The sequence below is a fragment of the Terrapene carolina genome, unplaced genomic scaffold (assembly GCF_002925995.2).
Source record: "Terrapene carolina triunguis isolate 2854851 unplaced genomic scaffold, T_m_triunguis-2.0 Scaffold238, whole genome shotgun sequence".
Lineage (NCBI taxonomy): Eukaryota > Metazoa > Chordata > Testudines > Emydidae > Terrapene > Terrapene triunguis.
This window is the reverse complement of record NW_020664589.1, coordinates 15,948,814-15,964,084: the sequence shown is the minus strand read 5'-3', so window position 1 is coordinate 15,964,084 and position 15,271 is coordinate 15,948,814. Positions and strand designations below refer to the sequence as shown.

The following is a 15,271-nucleotide window of genomic DNA, read 5'->3' as shown; positions in this document are numbered from 1 at the left end:
TGGCAGGAGGTTGTATGATGTCTTAGATTTCCTCTAATGCTGACTATCTGGCTTAGTTCGAGAACAGAGGATTATGAAAGCTAACTGTTTGTGTGTGTGTGTGTGTGTTTGTTTGTTTGTTTAAGTGCACAGTAGGGTTCACTAAGAAGATTTACCAACCATAATTTTAATATTTACTTAAGGCTACGACCAAATCTTTTTTCATGTAATGGATGGTTACTTTGCAGACTTCAATCAAATGTGATGGAAAACCTGTCTGAAATGTGGCTTGAAATTGACCATGTTACCTTCTCGCTTTTTGATACTGTACTATATTTGGTTCAGTTACACATTGTGACTTTTTTCTTTTGCGTCAATTTAGTTTTCACTCTGCGTGGACCTTCATCTTAAGCAGTCTGGGCTGCAGATCTTCTACTCTTCTTCACAAAGAAATAAACAGTATCTTCCTAGTCTCACTGAAGATGCTAATAGTTGAGGATAAATAGAGATCTCTATCTTGACATCTTATATCTGGTGGAAGAGTTTGTTCTGACAGATTCCAATCTTTCCAACCCTCTTTTTTACCTACCCTTTGCCTATATGTCTTCACTTTATTGAATCATCTCTTCTCTTTTGCCTGGCGATTCTTGTCCTGCTCTTGTTGAGGACTGATGTCCCAGTGAAAATTCATCTTATTCATTGAACTGTTGAGAGAACAAGGAATCACTTCATTCTAAACACTAGGTTGATATTGAAAACAGAAACACTGTTGTTCTTCAACTTGTTGTTTAGCTCTCAATAAATTTTAAGCTGAAGGGTATAACAGCTTGTCTCTACCTGGCCTGAAACTACCAACCAGCCTAATGTAGAGCCATTGAGAGCCCCTTTTTGCCGTTAAGTTAAACTAAGCTCTTTCATTCTCACTTATCCACAAAGATAATGTTGATTCTGCTTGGAAGTCCTCATCTTCCAGATTCTGTTCACAAGGCTTTCAGTATGCTTTAGCAGGGTCCCCGGTTGGAAGGTCAGGTTCTACTGCTAGAAGCAGTGAAGATTCTCAATTGGGATTTATACTTGGCAGGATGTTATTGCCGGGTGATAAGCTAGTTCATCTGCTGGAAAATTTACTTGAGGATCTAGCTTTATGTACTCAAAAGCCTTTGACATATTGAGGGTGAGTGGCAACCTTTTGTTGAACCTCTTTAGCAGCAGAAAGACATCATCTTTTGCAGTCACTATGTGAGAAGGAGGAATTTACTGACAATACTGTCTTCATTCAATAGGCTTTTTTACTGGCCTTGGCTTCTCAGAGTAATCAGAGGAGATTAGAAATGAGAGTATGAGAGTTCTTAGTTACCTTGTGATAGCCTTGAATGATTTATGGACCTTCTACAGATAGACTTCAATTGAAAGCAAGCTTCCCACCAATGCAGACAATCTTCAGTGCTCTTTCTTCTTCATCTTCGTCTTCAAATATCTGCAAAGATAAAAAAATGACAGTCTGTGCCAGGACCAGACAAAGTGTTCTCCACTCCATGAATGAGACTATTGAATGCTTTTGCAATTTTTGTTCTGAAAGTTCTCATATAAAAGAACTGATAGTTTTCTATAACGTCATGCCTTCTCAGACTCTCTTTTCTATTGACAAAGGCTTGTACTTGCTTAAAGAGAATCGATTGTAATTTAACAGCTTTTGGAAACATTATTAAAAAATGTAACATCTGCAAAAATGATCAAACGCGGGTTCTTTTTGTCTTTATAATTTTATGTGTAAATCAGAAGTATGTCTTTCAATTTTTATGCATAATCTAAATAAGAGCATCATGAATGGGTGGTATGTAGTTTGGTGTAATCCTTAAAATGAATTGTTTTTGTGAATGCAACAAAGTGAAATAACTTAGTACCATATGATGGATAAAGGTCAGACTAATGGCCTCTCTCTTTCTCAGTATGTACTTTCAATGTGGAAGTAAATTCCTATTCCATTTTGTTTGAGACCAGTTCTTGTGTATTATTAAAATTCTGTAATTATGGCAAATATCATGGACTTCAATTTAGTTGACAGCCAAGACGTAAGACGCATGTCTTAATGTTTGTCAGTGACTTCAAAACCATTGCATGCTTATGAATGACAGAATGTAGAAGAAGTGAGAGACAGATATGTATGCACTCTCCCCAATGAAAGAAAAGCTAATGTAATTTGCTACACTTCATAATATTCATAACTATAACCCATGCATTTTAATTTAACAATAATATTGGAGTATTTTGATTTAAAAAAATAAATGTTGTCTAAGAAGTCGCTATTTTACCTTAATTTGGGTTTCACTAGTTGAGCATTGGAAATGCCTTGGCTTCAGAGTAGGTGGTATAATTTGGTGGTGGTTGAAATGGGAAGTTATACTTATACTGCTAAAATAAGGAGTTAAAATATTGTTGGTTTGGCTCTGTGCCTCTAGGGTTTGTGTGTGTGCACGCATGAGAGAGAGACACAAACTACTCTACTTCATCAAATTGAAAGGAACAATAGCTTTACCTATTCTGGCAATATGTAATAGCTTATTTTTTAAGATATCATAGTATGTAAATGGCACAGCTGTGAATTGGTGTGACAAGTAGGGTTGCCAATTTTAGTTGGACGTATTCCTGGAGGGTTCATCACATGACACAATCTTTAATAAAAGATTAATTTTTAATTCCTGGAGACTCCAGGGCAATCCTGGAGGGTTGGCAACCCTAGTGATAAGTCATACCCAAACAAGTGATTACAAATGTCATTGTATGTATATACTTTTTATACAAAAAAATTATAAAACTGATGTAAATGTGTTTTTTTGTTTTAAAAAGTCCATTGAAATTTAGCTTGAGGGCATAATGCAAAATATAGTACTGTGTTTTTGATGACTTATATATAATAGAACTATTACGTCTCTTGTCAATTTTGGCACTATGCCTGGTCATACTAACTAATATAAATGGTTTCTAGTTTGGAAAAACATGGTCCATTTCTTGAAACCATATTTAATTTCAAGTAAAAAGTCCTGAAGAGATTGCAATTTCAATCAAATTACTTACTTAACAAGTTTAGTTTTGAGCTTAAAATCTAACTTGAAAACAAAAATAATCTTGTTTTTCTGTTAATATGCAATAGGAATAAAACCTATGATCAGCACTTGCTTGAAAAGCTACTGAAATTGTATATGTGCCTACTATTGAACGCTTCCTTTAAATTCCCTTTTTTTCCTTCCTCCCTTTTCCTCCAGCAGGTTTTTTCCTGTTCACTTTTGATACAACTTCTGTTCTCAATCGTTCCCACTTCTCGATCATTTTAGTTGAGTCTTTATGTGACACTATTTTGGGTACAAATTGTAAACTTTATATGCTGCTTATATATTACATACAATGGATATGAACTTACAGGGCAAAACTTTAAAACATTTTCTGGAAAAAAAAAAATCACAATCCCTCAACCCCTAGATTTTATTGCATGAATGTCAATGGTCTCATTATTTATACAACAGCTGATGTATTAAGTACTTGTTGATTCACTTAATTGGTAACTGTACTACATTCATAACAACTGAAAACAATAGGTCAGTGTCTGCTATTTATGCATAAATAGTCACATAGATGCAGATTATGTCTGAAGGATAGAATGTTAGTTTGAAAAGTAATCTGTTACATGAATGCTTCCATTGCTTGCCACTCTCAGGTGGGTTATGCTTTCACATATTGAATCTTGCTATATGTGCTTACTTTAGGTGTTGATAGTAGCAATTTGCATAACTTTAGTGGTTTGATGCTCTGAAATGACCGGTATTATGAAGCTGTATTTATCATTTTAAAATATAGATAAATGCTGTAGTCATGTTGTTAGCATAGTATTTTGTTTAGATTTTTTAGCTATCTATTACATTTTCTTGATGCCTTGTATAGTGTAAAGAACTATTAAATAAATGCTTTTTTGCATTTATGAATTTGCAACTTGAAAACAAATGTTATTTGTGGCAGAGAGTTTCTACCTGAGTTTGGTTTGTTTGGTTTTTTCTGGCTGACTTTTTTGTATATGCTCTTTCTCCCCCCCCCCCCCCATGTTATCTATATTTAAGCAATTTAGGAGCAGGTAGAAATGTTCATCTTTACTGATTAGAGCACATTGAGGAGTTTGGCAGATTTCGAAAGAAGTTTAAATACCTTTTTTGTTATGCTACAGTAAGTACTATAGTATGTGATGTGTCTCAAAATTTAACTTGCTACTCTGTGAAATGTGATCCCGTTTTATCTTGGAGGGCTAAAAGCATGTTAGTAACTAATTCTTTCAGAGCTTTGTGTAGTTGCAAAAATCAGTATTTGACTAATTAAGGTAGTACAAATCTACCTTAGTTATTTGTTGCTGAAACAGATTAAAATAGCTTGCTTTTTATTAGAGTAATCACAGTTCAGTGTGATTTTTTTTGTCCGATTAACTGTAGAAAAATGTCCATTGTGCTATATGTACATACAGAATAATGTTTCTTGTTTTTATAATTTGCACAGCCATTTAAAAAAAAATTAAGAAGCCTTGTCTTTTGAAATAGTTAAACTTGCTTCTTAAAAACCACAGCTCTTCACTTGATTGTCATACTCAAGTGTGGAAATGGTACAGGAATAGCTGAGAGTAAAAGAAACATAGCGGACTGATATGCCATTGTAGCATATTCCCATCCTGTCAGCTGGAAAATTAAATCAGGTTACAGCATGGATTAACATTTGGCTTGTGGGGAGGGGAAGGTAGTGTCTTAAACTCCATGAAATTGAACAATGAGATTATATAGTTTACAGCTAATTTCAAAGTCCTGCTTTTGGCTTTTTGTTGAACAAGTTTTTGTAAGGGAGGGTAGTAATTGTATTCAATCATTGTCTTTAACTGTCCCCTATTTACTAAGATATTAAATATTTGTCTGAAATGGTGTTAAGTACACCACATAGTATCTCATATCATATTCATAGTTAACAGAGCAATATTATATGTTCCATTGGGGAAAATATCTAATTTAATAAAACATGTTAGTAATTTAAAACCCTTGTTATATAATATGGAAACACTGTTTTCTGTTATACATTTGTATTGACTCATATATGAATAGGGTGAAAAGCCAGAGTACTATCCAGATAATACAGGGAAGTTAGTTGTATAATTTCTTCATTGAGAACAAACAATTTTTTACTTTGTGTAAAAATATTTTTTATAATTGATCATCACTTGCAGTGACAGACACTGTTGTTACATATTGTAATGTGTGTTTCAGCTCTGTGGGGAGGGATTATTGTATCCCCCTATAATTCTTTGAATGAAAGAGGAGTACAAATTAAATAGTGGTAAAGAAATCTTATATTTATTTTCAGGCATGTGATCTGTGTTTGTTTTTCTTATTTTTGCATATTAAGTCCATTGCAATTCTTTCCCATCAATTCTTCCCTGGAATGGGGTTTCTATGCAAATAATAGTTTATAGCAGGGCACTATGTTTTGATTTAGTAGCAGCTGCTTTTTGTGATGTAAACTGCATCCCCTGGCAAGAGGACTGAGGTGGGGACACATCACATTTGTAATTCACTTTCGGAAAATACTCTTGTCTGAATTTACCAGGCAATTCATATTTTACGGTGTGGGGAAAAATATTTAAATGTCAAATATAAATTCTAGAAAATAGAACCACCTTTGTTTCATTTTACTCAATGCAACATTCTTAGTTGAAGTCTCTATCTTTTTTATTGGTACACAGAAATGCATTTTGGAATGGTATCATTCGTATACTTTCACATTCAGAATTGTTACTCTCTAACAACTTGTAGCACTACTTTTAACCTTACAGATTATTAATATTCATCTGCAGATATATTCCTGAGAAACTTTCAGATATTATCTTTATTTAAACATTCCCAGGGATAAGTAGATACAATCTACAATTACCTGAAACTTTTTTATTTTATCTTCCTTAGTTTTAAAAAATAAAATCATAGCTAGTTCATAAGTTTGTCTCAGCTAATTCAGCTGTTTCATAAATTCATCGTTACTACTTTACAGTTGTAAATAATATTCTGGGAAACATTTGCTTTTTTTAAAAAAAGCCCAGTAAGTATTGAGACTTTTTTTCCTATTGTAAACTTTGTGTACCATAATTTATGTTTAAGCTCCATTCAAGGAACTTTACGCCTAAGGCAGATTTCAGCTTTTTGGAGTCTGTGTAAAATAATTTATTGTGTCCCTCCTGTAAATAATGGCTAAACTCTCTAACTGTACTTTCTATTAATTAAAACTCAACTGCGGAAACCCAGGGTATCTTACAGGTATGAAGTATGATAAAAATGTGGTTTCGACCTGTAGAATAGATATAGGAAAGAGAAAAGCTGTGGGGCTTGTTTTATTTTCAACTCTGCATTTGGAATTGTGACGATATTGACCACTTTCTGCAAAATTTTAATCTTTGTCTGACTATGCTGTGTACTTGAAACTTCTTTGTCCATATGTATGTTTTGTCACTTTGCTATTGATCTGAATGTGATCAGTTTTAAAAAACATATTTCTGCGTTATCCTACCAGCCTATTTCATTGACATCTGTGAAAATTTGTGTTCATGAACATTCCTAGAATTCCAGGCCTACAGAAGTTGTTAGTTGTTTTGGTGCCTCTCTGAGGATGATTTTTTTTTTTCCATGCCCTTTTAAGCTCCCTTCATTGGCACAGGCCCAATCATTTGGTGCAAGTAAATTTGTAGGTGACTAGCACACTGAAAATCTTCAGACCCGTGATTTGCCATAACTACATTGTAGGCTAGATAAAAGGCTTTCAGGATCTCTGCTCTCCCATGCTTCTGCCAGTAAATTCATTCCACCCTCCCTAATTGAAGGCAGGTTTTTAGATTGCAGTGGTCCCTGCCTGAGCAGGGTTAGAACTGAGAAATGTTAGAATTCCTAATTGAATTGATGCTCACTTGGAAGCATTGAGTAGGAGTGATTACCATCTATTGAATTGGGAAGGCTTTTTCTCCTTGCCTGTAATCACAGTGGGGAAAAGCACAGCCAATTTTATTTATTTATTGGTAATTGCCCAAGACAAATAGCCAGTAGGCCATGTGTTCTAAGTTTTCATGTTACCCTAATTTTATATGCATAGAGGTAATTTTCATATATTTGCTTGATCGGATGTACTTGATATCACTGCTGGTAGTAGACCTCAGTGGTGAATGTATATCTGAGGAATCCCCCATTGGTGTGTGTACCTTGTTCCCTATTTGCTGTTATGGGTACTGTGTCCATGGTGGATTGGGCCTTGCGTGTGTCAGCAGACATCCTGGGCCTATTTTGATCCTATAGAGAAGGTTGGCATGCTGGGTAATGTTTTCACTTTGCTTTGCAGGAATTAGTTTGTAATAAGGCCTTTAATTCTGAATGTTGTGAGTTCAGATACATAGAATCCAGAAAGGGTTACTCTGCACTTATATACTTCATGTGTTCAGTGTCCAAGATAAGATTTAAAAAAAGCAATAGTTTATTAGCACTATAGTACAGTAGATCCATAGTGTGGTAAATAGATTCCTGCAGAATTATATATATTTACCCATCTGGAAATCAAGTGCCAGTTTGGGAAAGAAGGGTTAGTAATAACACGGAATAAAAGAGACAGTAAGTAAGTGTTATGAAGTGGCATTTCCATAGGATCATTGTATCTAAGTTAGACTGTGTTAGTTCTGGAGTTCCATGGTGTCAGAGTGCATTTTATCAAGATGCACAGGGATTTATTTTTATACAAATGAAATAAATGTTGTTGATGGGCACTGCTCCTAAATCCTCTGACCTTGTGGTTGATGTACCTATTGACGTGTATGTGGTGCTTTCTCTATCCCAGTGATTCTCAACTTATTACACATTGTGTGCAGCCCACAATGTGTTACTTGGGTCTCAGGGGCTGGGTTGCAGGGCAGCGGCAGCTCGGATCCCGGACCAGCTCCCTACCTCGGACCCCCGCTGTGTATCTGCCCCAGACCACGGAGCCCACAGGGCCAGCCGGCTGCCCGGATTCCAGGCTCCCGCTGCGCGGCTGCCTGGGACCCTGGAGCTTGCGAGACCGGGTGGCTACCCTGGGCCCCCAACCCCATGGGGCTGGCCTGGACCTCCGAGCCCATGGGACCGGCCAGCAGCCCCACCCCCACTGCTCTGGGTGGCAAGGCAGCCTGGACCCCTCCATGCCAGGCAGCTGGGAACCTGGTGGACCCCGGCAAACAGGCTGGCCTTTAGCACACAGCTGAGCTGGGCCGCAGCTGTGTGCTAATTGGGCTGCATGCGGGCCACGGGTTGAGAACCGCTGTTCTATCCATAAGTGGCTCTCTGGTCATAACACCATAGTATGTGCACATATAATGCAATCTTTTAATCTCTGTACATTGTTGAAGTTTCTTTCAAATGGTGATGGAAGTATAGTGAAGAAAAGAATTAAAGTAGAACTATAATGCGATGTACTCTTTTCCAGTATGTGTTGCTTTCCAAATAAAGATATAGGATGGTTAATAAAATGTTCCCAGACCATTTAAAACTCAGCGCGATGGAGCTGACGTAATGTAATACATAGAGTACTTGTAAAAACATACAGACACGCAAGTGAATTGCTGCCAGACAGAGAATATAGAGGTACAGTAGTTTGCTTAACTGCAGGTTGCCAGGTTTTGTACATGTGCCAAGCTGGTGCTGTTAAGAAGTGTGTTCTGCAAAGCAGATTGTATACAGAACCTTTATATTTCAGCTTCTTTATTAACAAGCTTCTTGATGACCTTGGGCTTGATTCTGCAAGGTACTTAGCACCTCCTGCTAGATATTTAGTGTCCTTGGTTCCCATTGAAACCAATGGTCAGACAATGTTCTGCAGGATCAGTCCTATTATCAGCAGTATGATTCATAAGAGTTGTTGTAAACTGTATAAAATAAGTTGTATTTACATGAAAACCTAAGAAAAATTTGTTTAATTTTAGGTAACTGAATGGCTGTATGAGGTTTTATTTAGGTTATCAAAACTTCTTGTAGTTTATAGACCTTTCATGAGCTCATTTTAGCAGAGCATGTAGAACTTAATCACTTTTGTGATCTAAAATATAGTAATATTATAACCTGTGTATGCACTATGGGTGAAATTCACACACGCCCTACCTCTTTTCCCCCCCCCCCCCCCCCCCCCCCCCCACCCCCAACCACAATCCCCCCCCCCCCGACCCCCCCAAAAAACAACAACAAAAAAACCCACACATCCTGACTGTGTAGAAAATGGATTGAATGATGGATCCCTCCTCAAACTGGGAAGGGCTGTGTGGTGGCAGCATAACCTCTCATAGGTTGCAATTCCAGCCAATGAGATGAAATATTATAATTTTTATGAGGTTTCTAGGCCACCAAATTTTAATGCGGATTTACTAGCCCTCTGTTGGGTCGCTGCCAAACAGCCATATCTTCTGCTCTAGCCTGTTTGGTGCAGTGTTGTTGTTGCTGTGTTGGCTCGCCTTGTCTTTCTAATAACCAGCCTGTTAAGGTCTGACACAAAGTCCCCTGCCAAAATGCAGAGGGTACAGAGACCCCTTTGCACTCCTAACCACTTTGAGGGCTTAAATGGTGCAGAGAGCCTTGTAATGAATAGTTCTCTGCATTTACCTCCTATAACTTTAAAGAGCTAGGTAAAATTTTTTATCCTAAGTTATGGAAAATAAAAAACAAAAAATGTCTTGGATAAATAGGAAATGAAAAATTATAACGTTAAGCATAAGATAGAGAACAGGATATTTAACAAAAGATTGCTGAGTGTACTTTAATGTTCTGCTTTCCTGATGTTTTAAAAAATCGAGCCCAGGTGAAGCTGCTTAAATTATGGATTTTGGTAATCACTCTTCACTGCCAATGTTTTTGTAACTTTCACATATTTTATTACTCAGATTATTGAATATACAATACAATTTGCAGAGATTCTTGAATATTTACCCAGAGAGTACATGTATCAATGTGGTATGTTGGATAGTTTAAAACAAAGCAAATCAAAGGTAACCTGCTGTTTGTGTGTTGATTACACTTACTTGCTTTTTACTAATATTTTTATTATCCCTAAAGACTAAATCCCTAATATACCTAAATATTTTTGTAAATCCAGCATTTCCAAAGATTAAGTACTTTTGTCACAAATCAACTTTAAATTTTCAAGGATACATAAAACTGTCATCTAAAATCCCAGTGCTGTTGATCTCCATAGGTAAACATTATGTGTCTGGGACCATGTCTACATTAGGAGTGCTTTGCCAGTATAGGTATATGGGTGTATTTTACCGGCAAACACCTCCTATTTTAGATGACTCTTATACCAGCAAAACTACACTTATTCCAACCATCTCAAATGAAATAAGCGATACCGACATAACTACATTTTTCCTGATATAACTGCATCTACAATTAGGGGTTTGGATGGCATAGCTGTATCAGTCAGGGACCACACCCTCTTCATACTTCTGATTGACATAGCTATACTGGCAAAAGTTTATAGTGTAGATATGGCTTTATTTTATGGTAATCAATAACTTTTCCTTTTTATAAAGATGCACAGTTAAACACTGTAATCTATTTTGGTTAGTTCACATTATAGTTCCCTTACGTGGCTTTATTGGCCAGCAGGCAGTACTCTTGCATCTATCAGGTGATTATCTTCTGAGAAAAGAACACAATTTATATGCATCAATTTCAATGTCGGTTGGCACAGTGTTTCAAGAGGGCAAAATCTGTGTTTAGTTAAAATCTGGCAGGTCTGCAACAAGAGATGGCTGCCTCTGGTTCCATCAGGGTACTAGCGTTCTGCAACGCAAAGAATGTAGTGAGAGCAAGGATTTTAAGTACATGCAGCTATTTAAATTCTATCCTGGCTTTCTCTGAGTGGTGGTGAACAATTTTGCCAAACCCTATTCAGCTTGTAGCCCAATCAAAAGACACGCAGACTTGAACAGGCACGTTTAAAAAATTTAGCTCCGCTCTTGGTCTGTTCTACTCAGCATGTTATTAGGTTTGATTTCTCTCCCCCCTCCCCCCAATTTGGTGCATATGTGGTACAGAGAACTGTTTAAAAATCTGTGTTTTAGAGAGCAAAGACTATTTCATCTATAGGTAATAAACACTGTCTGTGGTCTCCAGTCACTTGTACTTCGCCATGGCCCGAGACTATTTCTGGATGTGGAACCCCATAAAATGTAGGCTGCCTTTTCTGCAAACATGCCTCCACTTACACCCTGACTACGTCTGGGAGGGAAAGTAGGATTGTTTACAGGGAGGGAAATGTATAGGTTTTTGTAAAAGTCAAATATCAGGGTAAAGACTTAAAGCCTATGCTGTTCCACAGACAAAGTTAAGATACTTTACAAAATCCCTTGGCTGGTGTTTCTGGAGTATTGATCTTTGGTTGTCTTTAGTCATTTTTAAAGTAAACTTCTAAGATATCAAAGCACTAGCAAAAACCATTAAAACCTTATTTGCTCCATGACAAGTGCCTTAGGTAAAAGTTGCTGGCAGATCTTGGCCTATAATAGCAACATGTTTGCTGATATACAAGGTAATTCAGTTTGTTGGCAGGATATGTTTTTGATGCAGAATTGCTTCCCAAGGTATATGTAATCATGTGGAATGTGAAATCTCTTGAACAATGAGTATGTGCTTAGTTGAGACCTTTGCACTAGTAAGTTGCTTAAGTAGAGGATCTCATCCAAGAAGTAAGAAATATGTATGATTTTGATAAATATTATTGGAATCTTGGGTTGGCTAGTAATTTTTTAAACTATTATTTTAGTGGAGAATGTGGCTTGGAAATTCAGAGAGAGCCAGCTAAAGAGCAGATACCTTTTACTATGTGGCCATAAAAGGAAGTGTGGAATAGAAATTGTACATGACATGAGGGTTTTGGGTGAAATGTTGCTGGTTATAAAGTTTGATCCACCTTGGGTAGTGGAAAGGTCTTCTGTGTATGTGGCAGGACCTGTTGGTCCCTAATTTTAAATCAAGGTCATAAACCATGTGTTATATGAGTATATTCCTTTATATCTTTTGGTGATTTTAACCGTCTCAGGAAACATGAAGGCCAAAAAATATTTATTTTGATAACTGTGTCTGTTAGGTTTGTACATATCCCCAGACAAACCTGGGCAAGGCAAAAAATTAAATATGCTCAACAGGGAATTTTCTCAAATTGGGAACAAGATGGCATGTTTTACCTGAAAACTGTTGTTTAAATGAGAATACTAGTCCCCTATTATCCCTTCATCCAATTTTATGAGGTGTCTAATTCCCTGGATTCCAAATTAGGCTCCCCTCCCCATCAATGCATTTCTAGAAGCTCCTGAAAGTTTATCTTTAAATGTAAATGACGTAGTTCCTTTTTATGAATATTTAAAATAGCATGTCCATCATAATAGTCTGCTTGATTCTGGTTATCACATCTGCAGCCTACTAATAAATAGTGTATTCACATTTGTGAGATGTGGAGATGTTGTGTTCTATACAGCATACTGAAAACAATATGTGTGTGTAATCTCATGTGAGTGACATTATTCACAGGTATTCAAAGGATTGGATGCTTAAAATACTTTATATTAATCTATATGGGGATTTGAGAACTTTCCCTCAAAACTGAGGACATATTAGAACCTGAAATCTTCTGTTATTTGTATATTAGTGGCTTATTTTATTTTTGCATTTAACATTAATTATATTTGTACTTGTATTCTTCTTGCCTATAAAGGTTTGAAAATATAAAAATTAGAGTGAAGTATTAAAATTACCTAAACTTCTAACCATGTAGAAAATTTAACATAGGAAGTTATTGTTAACTTGTTCTTAAAATATCCTTACTGTGTATTTTAATTACTTTAGTAAAAGTGAATCTACCTTTGTGAAAATTTTGCATCTGTTTGCAATTGAACAGCCAATCAACTAATGTATTAGTAAAACAAACTTTGCCAGTGAGAAATCTAGGGTGGGGACCAATTTTAAAAATAAAAGTATATGGTGTATATGTTATAAATGATTCTCTTCCCCTCAAGCCCTAGCTCCAGTGCAGTATAACAATAATTGAGTAGTAAAGATTGTTTACAAAACCTTACTCCCTACATAATGATCAAAACTTGTGGAAACATTTTATAAAAAGTCAAGCATCTGGTAACAATGTATTCAACATGCTAAGCTTCAAACAATTGAAAATGATCACAGTTGCACACACATGTTAGAAAATATACAGGATACTGATAACTTCTTTGAATAAATAACTAATTTTTTCTGGGTATGATATTTTAGACACTGAACAGTATCTAATTTTTGTCTATTACTTTTTATAATTAAAGAATGCACTGATAATATAGAACTTGGCAGTCTTGGAAATACTCCTTAGAAAAACAGATGGCCTTGAAAGAGTTCTGTTTCAAATAGGCTGTCGTATAAATTGTTTGTCTAGATTTTTTTTTGTTTTTTCTTAACAAGTCTAATTGTATTAAATAGAACATAACTTCATATTAGGTTGCATTATCATATTTTTTTATACTGACAAACCTTTGTCTTGATGTGTACTATCATGAAACATTTAAAATTTGTTTTCCAATGAGCAGAGATGTTCACGGCTACTTTAATTAGTTCTTTCAAATTCTTGATAAATATGGTTATACGTTTGCAAAGGAGCGTGCTTTCTCTCCCACTATGTAGTTGAGTCAGCCTTGAAAGAACTGTGATCTGGTCCCACTTAAAACTGTTTCCTATAGAGGTTTATCAACCTAGTGTCTGTAGTTGGCTAAATGAGGTATCTGATTAAAAATAAAAAGTCAAAGCACATTTGGAAACTGTTTTCTGGCAACAGATGTAGCTGGCAATTTGCAGCTAGTAAGATTTTTGCATTAGGTAACAGCCTAAAGTTAACAGTAGCATTGAGTCTTTATTTCTTTTTTGTCTTTCTCGAAGAGGGTAAAGGGAGAGCCTTGAAGAGTCCTTCCTTGCTCTTATCAACATTGCAGCCTCAGCTGCCCTCCTTGGATCCCCTGCCAGGGTTGCTATCATCTTCTGATCAAATATTAATGTGTGATTCTCTGCTTGCTCACTAATCCAAAGCCAATTAATATTATCTGTCAATTATTTACAGATCCTGAGGTGCGGAGGAAATTCCCGGAGGACTACAGTGACCAGGTTTGGAATGCGTAATTAATTTTTTACATGACAAAATTTATTTCAGGGTTGTTCAACATATTATTGCTGTTCTTTTTACTGAGAGAGATAAATGCATTTTTAGAAGGAAAGAGAAGCCATAATTAGGAGCTGAGGATAAAAAAAACATGTTTGGAACTGGAACTGAAAATATTGTTAGAAGAATTTTGGATCTCAATGAGATCCTTTTACAATCTAATCTTTACAAGCAAACAGGAGAGCAGGGAAGAAAATTAATTAATACATTTCAATTTTTGCCTGGAGGTGCCACAGTCTGCAGTTCATTTGGCAATCTTCATCTCATTGTCTGAAAGTTTATAACTTTATTTAACTGGGTACCTGGCACTACAGTACATTTTTAAAATATTTCCCTGATAATGTAGAGTCTTTAAGTCTGTTTCATAGTGATGGTATAAAAATATGAATGTGCATATAGAATGCATGGGAATTTTGCATTTAAACAGAGTGAATGGGAATCCTTCCTAGGACTTGTTAGCTGAGGTTATAGTTGTAATAACTGCACGCTACCCCAGATTTTGTTGGCAACTTCTGTATTTTACTATATCTCATTAGGAAGGGATTTGGGGGAGGAGGGATTATTTTTGTGGTGTTCATGAATGGCTCTGTTGCTGTTTGCCTAACTAGCCCTGTTTGTCAGAAGACTGCTTAAGGCAGCCATTACAACTTGGTCTGGACTAAAACTTAGTCTCTTATCTCTCAAATTCTCTTTTTTAATTTTTGAAAAGTGCCAGTCAAAGTCATGGTGCTATATAAATATTTAATATAACAATAAATGTGGCCTAAATCAGTGTCTGCTTTTAAATTATGGGGTGTAGGGTTATTTGTTTCAAATCTTTTTAACCTTTTTAAATTGCTCAATGTCATGCAGTATGAAATTTTGTAGGGATTAATCTATCGTGGTTGAGCAAGTTTACTGTAATTATTAGACAAGATAGCTCTTAGGGGCAGGGACAGTGTCTTTAGTGTGTGTTTGTACACCAGTTAGTACAATGAGGCCCCTATTCAGCATCCTCAGTGACTGCTTCTCATGAGTTTTTAAT

The 15,271-nt window shown here is 36.1% G+C and overlaps 1 protein-coding gene across 1 annotated transcript in view; it reads left to right on the top strand.

Annotated features, from left to right (window-relative positions):
- Positions 1-15,271, top strand: part of DENND1A (DENN domain containing 1A) — a 343,291-nt gene that overhangs the window by 61,161 nt on the left and 266,859 nt on the right. Inside the window, exon 4 of the mRNA XM_026657267.2 lies at positions 14,149-14,192. Coding sequence (XP_026513052.1) covers positions 14,149-14,192 — 44 coding nt within the window. The remainder of the gene's footprint in view (positions 1-14,148; positions 14,193-15,271) is intronic.